At 36.8% G+C, this 19352-nt stretch overlaps 1 protein-coding gene across 1 annotated transcript in view; it reads left to right on the plus strand.

Moving 5' to 3' along the window:
* Positions 1-895: 895 nt before the first annotated feature.
* Positions 896-19352, plus strand: part of VPS45 (vacuolar protein sorting 45 homolog) — a 71203-nt gene continuing 52746 nt past the window's right edge. Inside the window, exons 1-10 of the mRNA XM_074263358.1 lie at positions 896-1218; positions 3498-3632; positions 3973-4033; positions 7872-7951; positions 12995-13063; positions 13176-13313; positions 13841-13951; positions 16459-16593; positions 17184-17297; positions 17667-17834. Coding sequence (XP_074119459.1) covers positions 1126-1218; positions 3498-3632; positions 3973-4033; positions 7872-7951; positions 12995-13063; positions 13176-13313; positions 13841-13951; positions 16459-16593; positions 17184-17297; positions 17667-17834 — 1104 coding nt within the window. The 5' untranslated portion in view covers positions 896-1125. The remainder of the gene's footprint in view (positions 1219-3497; positions 3633-3972; positions 4034-7871; positions 7952-12994; positions 13064-13175; positions 13314-13840; positions 13952-16458; positions 16594-17183; positions 17298-17666; positions 17835-19352) is intronic.

The following is a 19352-nucleotide window of genomic DNA, read 5'->3' on the forward strand; positions in this document are numbered from 1 at the left end:
TCGAGTCCCGCCTCCCGAATCATCTGGTTGGACGTCGCCGCCCCGCAACTCCGCCTCCAGTTGCCCGCTACCAGTTCAGTAGTCCTAGTCCCAGCCTCGCTCCCAGTCTGGTTGCTAGGGTCTCGGCCCCGCCCCCTGTCGTAGAATTCGATCTTTGCTCCGCCCCTCGTAAACTAGCGTCCTAGCCCCGCCTTTAGGCACTAAAGCTCGATTTAAGCTCCGCCCTCAGTCTGTAGCTCACGTCCCAGCCACGCCCTCGAGTCTGCTGCTTTTCTTAAAGGCTGTGGGCGGAACCTGAGCGCGAATCCTACCTATTAGAAATTGATCTCCTACCTATTAGAAATTGATCACCTCCCTATCTCTGTGCTCTGCATCCGCCTTGAGAACGAGCTTTCATTCAATTTTTTTCAGAAAGCACTTAATCTCTTTAAACCGGTCTATCAAATAGGAAATTAGGCCCCAAAACAGAGTGATTGCGCCCGAGGAGTAGAAAGCATCAGAAGTCCAGCCCTCTCTCCTAAACTGTTTTAGGGGCCCACGGTGTCTATTATCAATTGCGTCCGGTTCGTTGTGACCCTAGGTGGGGATTTCTTGGCAGAGATACCGGAGTGCTGTCGCATTTCTTTTTCAGCTCATTTTACAGCTGAAGAACTGAGGCAAACTGGTTAAGTAATTTGTTTGCCCAATATCACACAGTTAGTCTGAAGCCGAATTCGAACTCGGAAACAGTTTTCCTCCTGCTTTAACCACTTAGCTTGCTGAGGCTAGACCCTCCTAAACGTAGCAGGCCGCCAGCATCGTTCCCTATCTCGAGCTTGGAGGAAAGCCAAAAAGTACAGACAAAAGAAAGAATGGGGACGGGGGGAGGCCTTAAAATGGGTCAGGAAAAAGTATTGGTTTCTTGAGAGCGCATGATTCAATGGGTTAAGCCGGACAAACCAGGAAGGCGGGTCAGCGGCTGGCATAGGACTACAATTCCCAGAAGCCTTCGAGGTTGGTCACACTCCCGGAAGCGAAAGCACTAGCCGTGGAGGAAGGCGACCCTGTCAAATAAACAGACCGGCTCTTTGCTTTTGTGAGGGGGTGGGTAGAGGGCTGCTGTGCGCAAACCTCCCTTTTGCCAACATGAACGTAGTTTTTGCCGTGAAGCAGTACATTTCCAAAATGATAGAGGACAGTGGACCCAGCATGAAAGTACTTCTTATGGATAAGGAGACGGTGAGTTTGGTTTGGGTTCCTAGCCCGCCCCCTTTTCCTCTCCTCTGTTCCCCCACGCCGGGCTCTTCCCGATGTTGAGCATTTGGTATTTGTTGAATGTGTTTTGTCAGTAGGCATTGATAGCCGCCTTTTATGTGCCCAGCACTGTGCTAAATGCGGAGGATGTGAAGAAAAGTAAAAGAAAGCCCCTGCCCTCCAGGGGCTTACAGTCTAACTGAACCTCGGGGAAACGCTTAGGGCGACTGAGGGGTGTGGAATTCTGTGTAACACGTGCATGTCATATGCATCTATTTCAAATTACCTCCAACTCAGCACATTGCGTGTGGTAGATTTGTCTATGTAACTATAAATAAATATGTAAATATGTGTAATAATATATGCATGTTATCAGATAGCAGAAATATATCCGATTGCCTCCAACTTACTTTGTGTGCATGTGTGTGTATGTGTCTATGTAAACATATCTACTTATCTATGTAATACATGTGTGATATATACATGTGTTATATATGTGTGCAGTACATACTTATGCATATATATCAGATTATCTCCAATTTACTTCGTGTACATGTATATGTATGTGTGTAATACTTTATTATGTTTATTAAATGTTATCTATACATGTGTATTATGCACACATGCATATATTATTATATGTGCATATATCAGATTGCCTCCCATTAACCTGTATGTTGGTTCATGTTGGTTTCCAGAGAGCCTAGGAGTTTAATTCTGTAAATTGGGTTGGGTTGCCCACCCTAGTGGATTTCCAATTAAATGAAGCGAGTTTAAGGTGACAAGGAAATCTGTGACTAACTCCCCGGTGCACAGGCCTGATAGACATGCTTAGATGTGAACAAGTATGAAACATGAGCGCTGATGAAGGAATTAAAAAACATTAACTGCCCTTTAAAGGTTCTAAAAGTCAGGTGTGCAGGGTACTGAAAATGGACGAGGCAGATGGCATAGGACAAGTCAGCGGTCCTCACACTTGTTAAATAGGGGCCAGTTCCCTGTCTCTCAGACTGTGGGAGGCCGGACTGTGGTAAAAACTAAAGCTCACGCTCTGTCTCCGCCCCTCAGCCCGTTTGCTATAACCTGGCGGGCTGCCTCAGCAGAAAAGGAAGGAATGGTCCTTTAGTTTTCATTCAGACTTTTCTGATTGTGACTTTGGAGATTCACCCAGGTTTACAGATTATTGTTCTTATAAATGCAAATTAAACTTGTCTTTTTTACTTGAGAAATGAGGATTGGATTGGAGTCTAGACAAGCCTTGTTTCAGGTCCCAACTAACCCTCTCTGTAACAATGAGCAAGCCACTTAACTTCCCTGAATCTCAGTGTCTTTTTTTTTTTTTTTTTTTTTTTTTTTTTGAGGCTAGGGTTAAGTGACTTGCCCAGGGTCACACAGCTCGGAAGTGTTAACTCGGGTCCTCCTGAATTCAAGGCTAGTGCTCTATCCACTGCGCCCCCTAGCTGCCCTGAATCTCAGTGACTTAACCTGTAAAATAGAGAAAGTAATAATTACCTCACAGGGTTTTCTTGTAAATGAGTAATAATGTATGTCAAGTACATATTTTGGGAGGAAGCTTTGAAGTAATATGTAATTTCTGTTTTTGTTACCATGGCAAAAAGTGTTATTTGAAATTCAAGTGTAAATAAATATAAACAAAGACCATGTTTTTCTGCTTTAATATTATGCTGGTCCAAGATGGAATGTCTGTGACTTTTAGTCTTCAGTTTATATTCTCTATTACAATTACATCATTACAGAATACTGAGTATAATTATATTACAAGGGAGCCATTATTTGTTGTAAGATTATATCAAACTAGATTATTTAAGTTCAACTCACACGTTAAATAAGATAACCATCGTCTTATCAATTCTACTGAATTAGCACCTTGCTGTAAGAATCCTTGTTTCAAGTATATTTCTCCCGAATTCTTACCCATTACATCTTCTTACATACTTCTTGTAAAAACCTGCCCATACTCAAAAACTGTTGACACTGTCATCTATGTTTTATATGTGTGTATATTTTGTCTGCTCCAATAAAATGTAACCTTCTTGAGGGTTTTCATTTTTTTTCTTTATATCTTCAACACCGTAGTGGTTGTCTGGCACAAATTTAGCACTTAATAAATGCTTGTTGATTGATAAATTTGATGTATGTAAAATACCCAATTAAGTGGTAATGAAGAGAGAAATGATTTTGTAGTAAAATTTGTGTTTATCATTCTGTGGTAGTATAATCTGATTCATTCTTTTTATGTCTAGACTGGTATAGTGAGTATGGTGTACACGCAGTCAGAGATTCTTCAGAAGGAAGTGTATCTTTTTGAACGGATTGATTCTCTGAATCGAGAGACCATGAAACACCTAAAAGCCATTTGTTTTCTTCGACCTACAAAGGTACTTTATACACTCAGGGTATGCCCAGATTCATGCAGTTTTTTGTATTCAGGTCTGAATAGTACAAAGAACATAAGTAGGAATCAAAATAAATTTGGGTTGTTACTATTTGAGGCGTTCTATCATCATTCTGGCCTCTAACATCTAAAATTTTAGTCTTAAAAAAACCTCCATATCTTTTTTTCCCCCATGTTACAAAATCCTTTTCCTATTTCTCATTGCACTTCATATTACCCTAGTCACACAGTAAAGTCTTAATGAATAATTGAATGTGCTAATTAATGGGTTTTCATTATTTATTTACTGAAGTCTTTAACATTGTTTTTTTTTTTTTGAAAAGGAAAATGTGGATTACCTAATTCAGGAGCTCCGAAGACCGAAATATAGTGTATATTTTATTTGTAAGTATTTAATTTTCTTTTTATTACATTTAGTTCTGTGCAAGCTAATTTTCTTGTTAGACATACCTTGCCTTACTATAGATCAAGGGATCATCAAAACATATTATTATATACTTGGTTTTCTTTTTTATTGTGTTATATTCAAGTATTGAAAGTTCAGGTGACCATTATCCTAAGAGAGCTGAATGTCATTATCATAAGTTTTTGAAAAGATGATATCAGAACTAAGCTTTTCTTTGCTTTTTAAATCAATTTTCAATTTCATGTGAGTAGTCACATTTTATGCTGATGATCAGAAAGATATTTCTCTTTTGTTTTTATAAGCTAAGACATAGAAGTCCTCTTATTGTGAGAGAGTAGAAAAAAGCAAAATATAGGGCAAATTTTTTCATAGCCTACTTTGCCCTTTTGCTCCATTCAACAGACTTTTGTTAATAGTTGATCATATGACAGGCACTGTGCTAGGCTTCTAGGTCTATAGAGTTGGAGTTGTTTGGATAAATAGTTTTGCTAGTTTTCTTCAGAGCTCATCCCATATGTTCCATCCTACATGAGGCCTTTCCTGGTTCTCACACCTCTTGCCTCAAGAGCCTCTCTTGCCCATAAAATGGATAGATAGATAGATAGATAGATAGATAGATAGATAGATAGATAGATAGAGGTTTTTTTGGTGGGGGTTGCTGTTGTTTGGTATTAAGAAATGTCACAGGGAAAAAACCCATATTGATTAACTTTGCCTGCTAGGCTAAAACTAATTTCTATTCCCTATGTACTAGGAATTATAAATTTATCATCACACATATCATAAGAGCCTAACACTGAGCAATTCTTAAATTTGGATATAAGTCAGAAGTGTTACCTAGGATTTATATGGATTCTACTGTCTTCAAAGAACTACCTGTAGTGGGAATATTTTTGCTATTAAGGTATATATCAGGTAGGGGTTAGAATACCAGTTCTGAAATAAGGATTATTTAAGTTGAAATCCTGCCTTAGACATTAGCATTGCAACTTTGGGTCTTCAAAAACAAAACAAAATAAAAGATTTATAGGAGGTATGATTATTGCAAAATAAATAACCATGATATTTTTTTCATTTACTTGGGAAATTTGAGAGTCCATAAGCTCTTGTTTCTGGTTCTCTGCTCAGAGTTTCCGAGGAAGAAGTAGGCCTTTTTGCAAAGGTTTAACCTTTCCACCTTTGCCATTGAGTCCATCCTTCCTCAGCTCCTCTGGAATCCTGACCTCTTTCTTATCCACAGCATTCTTACCTGTAATTTCCTTTTACATAAATTTCCACTTGACCCTGCCAAAGCCAAAGTTTTGCTCTTTTACTTTTTCTTCCTTCCGTGGTAAATAAGCAAAAAATGTCCTACATTCATTACTTCTATTTGCTCACCTCTCCTTCCTTTCTTGACATTTGCATTTTAATTTTCCACTCAACTGAAGTGGCTTTCTTCAGGATTTCTAATGATCTTACAACTGTTAAATCTGATCACTTTTTTTTTTTTTAGTCCCAATCCTACTTGATCTCTCTGTGACTTGATAAAATTGGTTAAACCTTCCCCCCAATACTTTTTCTTCTCTTGGTTTCCAAGATACTTTTCTCTCCCAGGTCTCTTTCTCTATCTTACTAGTCCTCTCTTCTTTGCTCAATCACAATCCGCCTCCCTAACCATGTGCATCCTCTAAAGGGATGTCCTATGCCCTCTTTACTTACTTTTTCCCTTGTTAGCACCAAAGGGTTTAATTACTATCTCAAGATAAATCTGTATATCCAGCCCCTTTTTTAAAGCTTCAGATCCAACAACCATTAATATCTCAAACTCAACATGTCCAAAAATCATGGGACTTATGATTTTCTTTAATTCAAGTTTCCCCTCTAGTTCAGGCCCTGGTCATTCCTTATCAAGACCACCAAAATAACCTGAATTTTACCTGCTCATAATCTCACACTTCCACAATATGTCTGCCTCAGAATCGGCAAGTTAATATTTCCAGACTGGAAGACTGATCACTCAGAAATCTTCAGTGTCTCCATGTTGCCTATCGGGTAATACATTTAGCCTCTTCAATCTGAAAGTTGTAAGTAAACTAGAAGGACTGACACAGAACAAAGAAAGCAGAAACAGAGAACAGTTAGGAAGTGGTGTAAGCAGAGCCAGTACCAGAGAGAGAGTGAATAATTGCCATGACCAAACAGACCAGTGGGACAGATGATAGACCGTCCCTCCCTTTTCTCCTTTGAGAGATGTGAGCTCTGTATGTGTAATTGGACACAGTGGTCCTGGTTGGTTTTGCTTTGATACAAGAGGGGTTTCCATGTTGGCCTTGGACTGCACTTATCATGATATTGTTTTTCAAAAGCCATAAATAAATCTTTTTGTAAAGACCGCTTCACAGTCTTACCTACCTTTCCATATGTATATATGTTGTTATAATTTTGTAACTCTCTCCATTGGCTCTCTGTACTACCCCTACTCTCTTTTTCTTCAGATCCAACAGCCCACCTCCCATCCCTTTGCCTATTTGGCTTTCCTTACTTTTTGTCCTTAGAATCCTTTATCTTTTATAATTCAGATGATTGCCCACACACAGACTCTCTGCACCTCAACCTCATTAGTACTAGGTTTCTTCTCTAATTATTTTACATTTACTTATCTATGTACCTTTTGTATCTGAAGTAGAATTAGCTCCTTGAAAGCAAGTAGTTGTCTTTATACTCCCATCCCCAGCATAGTACTAGGTACACCTGGTAGACACTTGATAAGGTTGAATTGAATTACATGTTCTTGCCTCTAGATGTCATGGTTGATCTGTATAATTGGAGGAAAGGACTCTAGGGGACCCAGTTCAAAAGGAGAAGAATAAAATGGGACCCTTCAGAAAGCTCTGTTCCACTTGTTTTCAAGTTTAATAATTTGAGATGTTAGAACAATATTAGGGGCTTTAGAGACCTCAGTTATTTGGTCCCCAGCCTACAGTTTTACAGCTATATGCCTGCGCATTATTATTAAAAATAAAATCTTATTTGCTTAAAGTAAACCATCCTTCAGAAGAACAGCTGCAAATTTACCCACTATACACTGTCTTCCCATAGATTCTCAGGCTGCTCAGCTTCACAGGATTTGGTAGACATTTCCCTCCTTGATGCTGCACATACAGTGTGCAGCTATTCTCTGGACCTCTTAACACATAAGGCTGTGTGTAATAGAACTGTTCATTTGCTTTGTCTCCTGGCTGTAAGCCTCTGCTTTGAGGCCAAGAAGTGAATGGATCTTGGGAGGAAATTCCCCTTTTTCCTTTAGGGAGAGTTCTTTCATGCTTGAGTTGAGACAGATATAGGCTGTAAATTTAATATTTATTTTGGTGTGTTTAGAGTTGGTCTTACCTTCTTGTTTCAGTTCTGTGGGTTTGTCTGATTTAGGCAGAATATATGAGCAAGAAGCAGGCCTGCTTATTTCTTCAATACTTAGCACATTGTTGGTTAATAGCCATTAAAATATCACCTTTGTTAAATTTAATGTGAGGCAGTCACACCCAACATTTTATTGGCCCAAAGTCTATCACTATCTTATTATTTTGAAATAACTTTCAAAAGAACAAATTGACATGAATATATATTATAATTTTAATAATAATAAATTTTCCTATCACTAGTAGCCTCCTTACTAAGTTGATAATCTTAGTAATTCTAGTTTTTAGGACTTTTGACTCTGGCATATATGCGTACCCAGCCTCATTCATTCATTAATCACCAAGGGCTAGTTTCATTTATGCCTAACTGCTGCCAAGTGGATCTCCTCTGAGTCTCCTGAAGCTCATATGTCTGTTTCAGATTTCAGTAACGTGATCAGCAAGAGTGATGTGAAGTCATTGGCTGAGGCTGATGAACAGGAAGTTGTGGCTGAGGTTCAGGTAAACATCTCGGTTCCCTGACATGTCTTTCATGTTTCCTTAAACTTTTTGTCCCATATATATTACAAGATAATGAACAGGTAGAAAAATAGACCTTTTGTAATTGGATCAAAGCCTTGAAAATTCTAAACATTGATGGCACATGCTATACAATGCATTGCTATAGAACAGGATGTCTATTTTTTCCCAAAAAGTATTGCATCCTTGAATAAGTCAGTGGTATTTGCATGTTTAAAAGAATATAGTACCTTAAAGACAAAATATTAACTGTTTTGGTTTTAAGAATAATGATTTAATAAATGACTATGAAGATTGACCTGTTCTTAAAAAAGAACAATAATCACTCTCCTTCTTTCAAGAGGATGCATGGATTACAATGTTCTTTTTTTATCTCTAGATTGGAAAGACTTTAATTGCTTATATTTTCATTTATTGAAAATAGGATGTTCAGTGGAAAAATCATTTATACATAGCCATATTGCTGCTCAATTTAGACTCTGTGTAGCCTTAATGTAATGCTGCTACTGCTATAACTACTCTCTCTCCCTATAATTTTATTAATATGAAGAACTTCTGGTATGGAAACTCCCTTCTCTGTTGAGACTATCAGCAACTTAGCAGATATATGAAGTTTTTTTCCAAGACCCACAGCTTTCTGCCAATACCTGCCACTATTTAAACATGCTTGATCCTATCCGCTCTTCCATTCTTAAAAAAAAAAAATCTTCACTTGACTGGCCCATTCCCACTAGCTGTTATCCTGTACCTCTTCTCTATTTCTTTCCTCCCTCACTGTCATCCAAAGCCTCTGTAGTTTGGCTTCTGATTTTATCATTCAACTGAAATGTTCTCTCCAAAGTTAGCAACGTTCATTCATATTCATTCTCTCTCTCTCTCTCTCTCTCTCTCTCTCTCTCTCTCTCTCTCTCTCTCTCTCTCTCTCTCTCTCTCTCTCTCTCTCTCTCTCTCTCTCTCTCTCTCTCTCTCTCTCTCTCTCTCTCTCTCTCTCTCCCCCTTTCTCCCTCTCTTCTCCACCCCAAATTTCAATAGTATTTTATTTTTTCAATTACATGTAAAGATACTTTTCAACATTCAACAAAAAATTTTGAGTTGCAATTTTTTTCTCCATCCTTTCCCTTCTCCCTCCCCATGACAACAAGCAATCCAATAGAGATTATATAGGTACAATCATTTAAAATATAATTCCATATTACCCATGTTGTGAAAGGAAAAAAAAAAGGAAAAAACCTTGATGAAAAAAAGCAAACCAAAATAAAGGTGAAAATTGTATGCTTCGATCCACATTCAGTCTCCATAGTTCTTTCTCTGCTTTTTCTATTTCATCTATTGAGTTGTCTTGGATCAATGTATTGCTGAGAGGAGCTATTTATCATAATAATAGCAACATTATATGATGACCAACTACAATGTTTTCCTGGTTCTGCTCACTTTACTTAGTATCAATTCATGTAAGTCTTTCCAGGCTTTTCTGAAACCAACCTGTTCATCATTTCTTATATATTTCATATGACTATTGATAATTTTAATTTCTTCAAATGAAAATTATATTTTTTCATTAATATTCAGTAACATGCCTTTATATTCATACATTATAGTTTATTCAGTAATTCTTCAATTGATGGGCATCTATTCAATTTTCAGTTCCTTGCCACCACAAAAATCTTGGTACATGTGGGAATTTCCCCCTCTTTTATGATTTCTTTGGGATACAGACCATAATGATACTGTTGGATCAAAGAGTATGCAGTTTTTAGCCCTTTGAGCTTAGTTCTAAATTACTCTCCAGAATGGCTGGATCAGTTTACAAATCTACCAACAATGTGTTAGTGTTCCAGTTTTCTCACATTCCCTCCAACATTTGTCATTATCCTTTCCAGTTATCTTAGCAATCAAGAGGTGTGAGGTGGTATTTCAGAGTTGTAATCAGTAATGATTTAGAGCATTATTTTTTATATGACTATAAATGGCTTTAATTTTCTTCATCTGAAAATTGTCTGTTCATATCCATTGTCCTTTTATCAATTGGGGAATGACCTATATTTCCTTTTTTTCCCCCTGAGGCAATTGGGGTTAAGTGACATCACACAGCTAGGAAGTGTTAAATATCTGAGCTCAGATTTGAACTCAGATCCTCTGGATTTCAGGACTGGTGCTCTATCCACTGTACTACCTAGCTGCCCCATGATCTATATTCTTATTAATTTGGCTCAGTTCTCTACATATTTTAGAAATGAGACCTTATCAGAAACACTAGCTTTAAAAAGCATTTCTCACCTTTCTGCTTCCCTCCTAATTTTGGCTGCATTAGTCTTATTTGTGCAAAACCTTTTTAATTTCATGTAATCAAAATTATCCATTTTGTATTTCGTAATATTCTCCATTTCTTGTTTGGTCATAAATTCCTCCCTTCTCTAAATACCTGACAGGTAAACTATCTCTTGTTCTCCTGATTTGTTAGTTTTTTAGTTAATTCTTTAGGATTCTCTAAGTATATCATCAATTCATCTGCAGAGTGAGGATTTTTTTAAATGATTCCTTTTTTTGTTTTTTAAAATTAAAGCTTTTATTTACAAAACATATGCATGGGTAATTTTTCATCATTGACCCTTATATAACCTTCTGTTTCAAATTTTTCCCTCCTTCCTTCCACCCCCTCCCCTAGATGGCAGGTAGTCCAATACATGTTAAATATGTTACAATATATGTTAAATCCAATATATGTATACATAGTTATACAGTAATCGTTTTGTTTCCTCATTGTCTACCTAATTCTTTCAATTTCTTTTTCTTCTCATTAATAAAGTTAATATTTCTAGTACAATATTGAATAATATTAGTTATACTAGGCATCCTTGTTTCAACTCTGATCTTATTGGGAATGCTTCTAACATCTCCATTACATATAATGTTTGCTGATATTTTAGATAGATACTATTTATCATTTTAAGGAAAACCCCTTTTATTCCTATGCCCCCTAGTGTTTTTATTAGGAATGGATGCTATATTTTGTCAAATGCTTTTTCTGAATTTTATTGAGATAATTATATGATTTCTGTTAGTGTTGTTATTAATATCAATTATGCTGATAGTTTTCCTGATATTGAACCAATTCTGCATTTCTTCTGTAAATCCCACTTGGTCATAGTGTATTATCCTGGAGATAACTTGCTGTAATCTCTTTACTAATATTTTATTTAAGGATTTTCCATTGATACTCATTAGGGAAATTGGTCCATAATTTTTTTTCTCTGTTTTGGTCCACTGTTCTCTTAATCACCAAATCTAGGCCTTTTTTTAAACCTCATCCTTCTTGACCTCCCTATAACCTTGAGTTCTGCTAATCACTCTTTCCTGATGGATCTGCTTTTCTCTCTAACTTTTCATGACTACTTCCTGTCTGGCTGACTGCTTCTTCCCACTCTGTTTTGCTGAATCTTCATCCAGGTCATGCCCATTAATGGGCAGTGTCTCTTGACCTGAGTCCCTCATCATTCATTGCATTATGAACATCTCAAACTGAATGTCCTCATATAAGCTTCTCCAAATTTAACATTTTCACAACAGAAATCATTATCTTTCCCCTCCTTTCTTTTGAACTTCCTTATTATTGTGGAGGGTATCTCTATCCTCCTAGGAACCCAGATTCAAAGTTTCACCATCTCACTATCATTCACCCTATATTTATCCAGCCTATGGACAAATCTTGTCATTTCTACCATCATTCTTATCTTTTGGTTATATCCCCTATATATCCCCTATATATCCCCTATATATGCATTCATATTGCCACCACCCTAAATTCAGAGCCATCCCCTCTTACCTGAACCATCTCTGGAGTTTTCTAATTGATCTTCTGCCCACGAATATGCCCACTCCAGTTTGTTCTCCACCAGGCTGCCACAGTGGTCTTGCTAAAATGGAAATTTGACCATTACACACACACACACACACACACACACACACACTCTCTCTCTCTCTCTCTCTCTCTCTCTCTCTCTCTCTCTCTCTCTCTCTTTTTCTCTCTCAAAAAACTCCATGGGCTTCCTGTTTCCTCCCAGATACATTTTTAACTCCTCTGGTTGGCAGTTAAAGTTTCTCACAACTAGGCTGCCATTGCCCTTCCAGACTTCTTGCACATTCCTTGGCTCAGCCAGTTCCCAAGTCTAGTCACTCTTGACTGTCCACCATATCTGCAGTGCTGTCTTCTGCCTCTTAATTTCCCTGATTTCCTTCAAAACTCGTCTCTAATATCAGTGCCTTCTTTCCTAGTCCCTATGACTGATGTTACTTGTCCCTTTCTTTACATCTTCTCTGTACCTTGTTTTTGCCATATTTGTCTCCCCCATGTGATTGTGAGCTCCTCAAAGGCAGGGACTGTTTTTACTTTTTTTTTTAATTCCCAGTACTTGGCCTTGTACCTGGCAAATAGCAGTCATTTAGAAATGCTTGTCAACTCACCAAGCCCAGAAAATAACATTTATTTCACATATATTTTGTATATATTATAGTTTCCTATAGAATTGAAACTCCTTAAGAGTAGAAACTGTTTAAATTTTATCTTTGTGATCACAGCTTCCAGCAGAGTGCCTGGCAGGTGGTAAATATTTAATAAGTATTTCGTGAATGATAGAATGCTTGGAATCACTGTCAGGTTAAGCAGCTTGTCCATGGTTAGGTAGTCATAATCTATCAAAACCAGGACTTAAAGCCAGGTCTTCTTGAAGCCATGGCCTGCTCTGTCTACAGTGTTATGCCATGTCCTTCACTACTACTTCTATTCTATTCACAGCTACTCCCCTGAGGAAGGTCAGTTCATTTTTTGAGTAGAATGTAAGCCCCTTTACTTTTGTATTGCCAGCACAGAGTGTAATGTCTTGGGTATAGTAGATTCTTACTGTAGACTGAATTGATATAATCTATGCTTGCACCTCTGAGCAAACATTTTGTTTTTATATCATGTGTATTACTACAAGATACGGACGTGTCAGTGTGAAGACTAATGTTGATGTTCTTTGTTTGCAGGAGTTTTATGGTGATTACATTGCTGTGAATCCACATTTGTTTTCCCTCAATATCTTGGGTTGTTGCCAGGTATGAAAAAGGGTCAATACTTCAGCTAACCTGGGACAGAATTATTACAGCTAAAAATTGGGCACATAAGGAATGAAAATGACTTTTTTGGACGTATTATCTTAACCTGCAGGGTCGAAATTGGGATCCGGTCCAGCTATCTAGGACAACCCAAGGACTGACAGCTCTTCTGTTATCCCTAAAGAAATGCCCCATGATACGTTACCAACTTTCATCAGACTCAGCAAAAAGACTTGCTGAATGTGTGAAGGTGAGACATTGCCCACTACTGTGCCAAATCATTCTTTCTCTAGGCTTTTCAGCTGTCAACAGAGTATGATTTTGAGAGGATTCTTTCAAATCATTTTTTATAATTAAAAAAAAAAACTAGATATATAGAGTGAGGATTTAAGTGGTTCCGCTTTGAAACATTCATTAAAAATATGACCTAGATTCACTAGCAAGAAGTCTAGATCATAATGTATTCCAAGTTAAGGGATTGAAACTAAGACACTAAGAATTAGAAGTCCTGGTTCTGTCTCTAATTCTGCTGACAGTATACAAGTTATATACTTCTTCATATCTATGTTTACCTGTAAAATAAGGATATTTAATCCAATTTCATGTGAATAGAATGCTATCAAATTCACTTTATTAGGAGCTTGTAAATAATTTTGTGGAAGACTCATGCTGGGACAAACTTCATTTAGTCACCTAATTGTTCTCTTTATTCACTCCTTTTCTGTTTTTATCATCGATAGCCATTTGGTGACCAAACTTTCTTTTTCTTACCCACAGCAAGTGATTACTAAAGAATATGAACTTTTTGAATTCCGAAGAACTGAAGTCCCTCCATTGCTGCTTATTTTGGACCGCTGTGATGATGCCATAACTCCTCTGCTGAACCAGGTGCCATGATCTTTGTAGGCAAATGAGAAAAGAAAAAAAATCAGAGTTCTTGACCTTTATCACAATAGAAACTTGAAGTAGAGAGTAGCTGTCAGGACCCATTTTTGCCACCTTATTCTCAGCCATCCTTTTCTTGTGTGTCTTTGACACCCCTTTTAGTTTGTCATCGAAAATACAATCTCTCAAATTGTTCCTATTCTGCAATAATATTAAGGGAGAATTTGTAGTTGTAAAGTAAAATTTGTTTCTTGGGTCCCAGTGTATCCTATGTAAAGTTGGAATGGAAGAAGGAAGCCCTTTTGAAGGACAGTTCTTGCAGAAGTTCCTCTTAAACTCAACATACTGTGCTAATTGCATCCAGTTGCAGAATACTCCAAATGGCATTTGAGGTCCCTCCAAAGAGATCAGCTTGGTTATCTATAGAGGAAAAATAAAGTCAACACAGCCAGATTATGATGTGCAACCCATTGACTTAGTCCAGTAATATACATGTATTAAATAGGTACTTTGGAGGAATTGTGAACTGCTTCTAAAATTGATCAGAAAGGAAGCTTGGGCTGGATTGTACTTACTGAACTTATACAGGTCTTTCCTTATTGCTCATTATTCATTAAAAAAAAAAAAAAGCACCACCAATATTTATTCTTTTTATGATGTTATATGATTGGACATAATGGAATATCACTTTCTCCAAAGAATCATAATTCCAGGTTACCCAATGAGCAACAGAAAGATACATAGTGGGTGTAAGTATCCTACAGAATGTTACAAATTATGACTTCCTGTAAGAAATGATGTAAGAGCCATCTTCAAGGATGTTTCTATCTGAAAAGGAAATGAGTTGATCTTCTAACAAGAGTGCAGATTACAGATGGATAGCCTCAATGTTACATTAGCATCTATAAAATATTAAAAGAAATGTCAGAAAGTTTCTAGTGTGTTTTCAGAAAGAAATAGATAAGTATCCTATGATGAAGTCACTTGAATTATGATCTGTATCTGGGAAAAAGCTTTAGCCTATGAAATCATAAATCCATTGCTGTGTACAGTGAAACTTAAATATAGTACAAATTGACATTGGATTATGTGATCAAATTATTGTGTGCAAATCAGATGATTATAAGTAATTCAAACACTTTACAGAAATGTTCTTAGCTTTATTAAAGAATAGCTTGCCATAAAATTCCTTTCAAAAACAAGTTCCCTGAGTGCATATGATTAATCAACTCCTAAGTTATTTTTTATTAAGTCTAAATTTTCATATATTAGTTTTGCTAAAAATGAAATATACCTGAATATCACTTTCTAGTGAGTCTTAATTTAAAATTTAATCTACAGGCCTTTTCTATTTGTTATATTTGAAATATATACCTGGGGGCAGCTAGGTGGCACAGTGGATAGAGCACCAGCCATGAATTCAGGACCACCCGAGTTCAAATCTGGTCTCAGACACTTAACACTTTCTAGCTGTGTGACCCTGGGCAAGTCACTTAACCCCAGCCTCGGGGGGGGGGGGGGGGGACATGAAATATATACCTACACTTTAATTAGTGGAAATAATAAATCCCATGAAGTAGTTGCAGGTATTAGAATTTGCACTATTCAGAGTTCTAATTATATAAAAAGGTTGTCATTGACCCAAGTTCAGTGGAAATGTATAGTACAAATTAGAACAATTCAGCATTTTACACAATTCTTTATTCACTCTAATTGGAACTCTTTCTATAATATAAAAATGCAAGGAAAGACTTTTAAGTTTGGGTGCTCTCATATATCCATAACTAGGAGAGCTGATGCATACTTTTTCCAAGGAATTTATGTATTTTTCACAGACAGTAATTTGCTCTCTACAAATTACAATAATGCAGAAGAAAGGCAGGAATTCTGACCAATTTTACCAGATAAATTCACATTCTGCCAGCGTTTGAGTTTTTTCTAATTTAAATTTTGCAGAAATGTAAAAGAAAATGGATGCAAAGGCAAGCTTCTGAGGATGCCTGTGTTTTGATCCACTCACGAGCTTCCTTCTGATAATATTAGTGTTCCCAGGATAAATATAGCACCGCACAAATCTGCAAGAGTGCTCTCCTCGTGCGACAGAAAACCACAAAAGCTCACAGGAAATGGTACAGTGTGTAACTGCAGGACCAGTATAGTTCTGTCTGTGAAAGCAAAAATAGACGCATAATTTACAGGCAATGATTTAGAGCTCAGGATAGATACAGCATTTATTTTCTTTTAGCATTTATTTTTCTTTGTTGACTTTCTTCCAGAAATGTAAAATATAAACTTTCAAGGCATCTGAATATTTAGTGGTTTACCAATTCAAAGGATTGTCGATGTTCATTATAATGCAAGTTGTTAGTACTAGTTAAGAAAAAAAAATTACATATACTTAAGATTATAGGTGAATTATTATTTTAAGATCTTTGTGAGTTGGCTGTATTTTAAAGATTTATTTAGTTTATCATAATTACCTATTTTCTTCTTGTGTGCCTTTTATTTAGTGGACATATCAGGCCATGGTCCATGAACTGCTGGGCATCAACAACAATCGGATTGACCTTTCTCGAGTACCGGGGATCAGTAAAGACCTGAGAGAGGTGGTCTTATCTGCTGACAATGATGAATTCTATGCCAACGTAGGTGGTTTTTTAATTACAAACAGGGTATCATTGGATTGTTAAGAGTGGGGACCAGTAGAAGTAGGTGGAATTTGACATGGAAAGATAAGTAGCTATAACCTGAAGTCCAGCTACATTTAAGTGCACAAATATTACATGTGTGCATATTTATACATATGTATAAATATAGCACATCTATATATCTCTGTGTGTATGTGAGCTACATCTCCAGAGGAAACCTAGAACTTTCATTCCAACCTCTTAATGATCATTTCTTCTATAAACAGCTGCATATTTAATACTGAATAAAATTGCAGAGAAATAGTACTTGTGTGAAAAATTAATTTTTATATTAAGCAATGTGAATTCAATATAATTAAACCATATTGATATTGCCCTTCATGACCCAGTTGCTCTTTGGGAGAATGGTAGAAGTTTTGGTCTCAACTATCTTGGTCCAAGTCCAAAAGGGTTAATTATTGGTAGCATTCTATTTTTCCCTTCATTTCCAGTGATATAGGAGATTCTTGGTCATATCTGATTTTTAAACTGTAAAATAATTAAACCATGTATTACCAAGCCATTGTCTCTTTCTTGCTTTTACACAGAACATGTACCTGAATTTTGCTGAGATTGGCAGTAACATTAAGAATCTCATGGAAGACTTCCAAAAAAGGAAACCAAAAGAACAACAAAAACTAGAATCAATAGCAGATATGAAGGTAAATGAAACATGTGTGACTAATGGGTTGCTATGGAGATGGTGACAATGTATAAGTGTTCTGATGTAAGCTGGAAGAATCCAGAATCGTTTTTGTGCCTAGCTTTTATGTCACCTATTTAGTCTGTCTTTTCTGGGGTCATAAGCCCTAATTACTTTGGTACCCATTATACCCATCAATTGTATTCGCACTGTTCTAAAACTCTCAGTATTTAAAGACCTAGCAGCTCTTCTGTTTTAATGCATTGCAGAATGAGCTGTAGAAATCTTATTCTGGTCAGCAGGGGTGAGTAGAGATGGTCTTTTGTTTTCACTCATCCTCTGCTGAGAAATGATGACTCAGAATCTCCCACCATTTTTTCTCTGACAGGCCTTTGTGGAGAATTATCCACAGTTCAAGAAGATGTCTGGGACTGTGTCAAAGCATGTGACTGTGGTTGGGGAGTTGTCTCGCTTGGTCAGCGAGAGGAATCTACTGGAGGTTTCAGAGGTCGAACAAGAACTGGCCTGCCAAAATGATCATTCTGCTGCTCTCCAGGTATCCATCAACCAAATCAGCCTGTGTTTGGTGAAGATTTAATATGTGCTTAATTCATGGTAGATGCTGTGAAAGATACAAAAGAAAAAAAAAAGTAAGATAAGTAGTTCCAGCACTCAAGGAATACAGTTCAGTTGAGGAGACAAGATGAAAACATATGACACAGTTAGAAAACAGTAATGGTGTGTTATATAGTTGGGTGAGGAGCTGTTTTGACAATAAAAGTTAAAAGATCATGAGGGATCTTGAAAGGAAGTAGAGGTTGGAGTTTATGTAAAAATCAGAAAAAAACCATTACAGGTTCTTGGGAAGAATGAAATGGTGAAAGAAAATAGCCTCTTGGTGGGTCTGCCTTCGTCAAGGCTTTATCTGTTCTAGTCCATCCTCCATTCAGTCACCAAAGTGATTTTCCTAAAGCTCATGTCCAACTGTCCCTCCCTACTCAATAAAGTCCAGTGGCACCCTATTACCTCTAAGATAAAATATATAATGCTCCATTTGGCATTCAATCTATTCATGATTCTAGCCCCTCCTACCTTTCCAATCTACTTATACCATAAACTCCCTGCCGTGTATTCTGATCCAGTGACTTCTTTGCTAAGCACAAATAAGATGTTCCATGTCTAGACTTTGGGCATTCTCCCTGGTTGTCCCCAATACCTGGATCCTCAGCTCTACATACTGAGTTTTCTAACTGATAGTTGTCCCAGCTTCCACAGGAAGCCTTTCTGAATCCCTTTTAAATCTAGTGCCTTCCCTCTATTAATTATTTTTGATTTATGAATGTAGCTTGTTTGTACAAATTTGTTTGCAGAATTTTAAGTTAGATTGTAAGTTCCTGGAGTAAAGGGACTGTCTTTTTGCCTATTTTTGTGTCCCCGACACTTAATAGTGTCTGGCTAATAAGTATTGGTTGTTTGGGAATATTAGTCAGGAAAAAATATCAGAATGAACTTGAAATGAAGAGGGGAAAAAAAAGGCTGCTAGCTGCAATAATAGTATGGACAAAGTTTGGGAGTGAGAAGGGGAGGGAGGAGTCGGGTAAAGAGCAAATTCAAAAGATATTTCATAGAAAAAAAAGCAGACTTTGGTGACACGTGAGTTAAAGGCAATGAAGATTAATGAATAAATAAAGATGACTCAAAGATCTTTAACTCAAAAAGACTGGAAGAATGGTGGCACCATTTATAAACAGGAAGTTGGAAAGAGATCTAACCACTTAGACTCATTTGAGTAAAATTGCATCTTATTTAAAGGGAGTTTGACCCTAGAAATTTATCTCTTTTTCTTTTTATGTACAGTAAATTTGAGTTTATTTGAGATAAGATAAGGCTTAAAAGAAGGCATTTCAAAAATATGCCATTTAGAATGATCTATAGGTTGTCATCCACTTTATATAATGTCATCCATTTATATAATGATATAGCTTAAAGAAAAAGTTCTTTGTATAAAATGCTCCATGTTGACAATAATCTTTATTGAGTACATCCCATAACAACTTATGGAAGCTCCACCATA

The sequence above is a fragment of the Sminthopsis crassicaudata genome, chromosome 4 (genome assembly GCF_048593235.1).
Source record: "Sminthopsis crassicaudata isolate SCR6 chromosome 4, ASM4859323v1, whole genome shotgun sequence".
NCBI classification, from domain to species: Eukaryota; Metazoa; Chordata; class Mammalia; order Dasyuromorphia; family Dasyuridae; genus Sminthopsis; species Sminthopsis crassicaudata.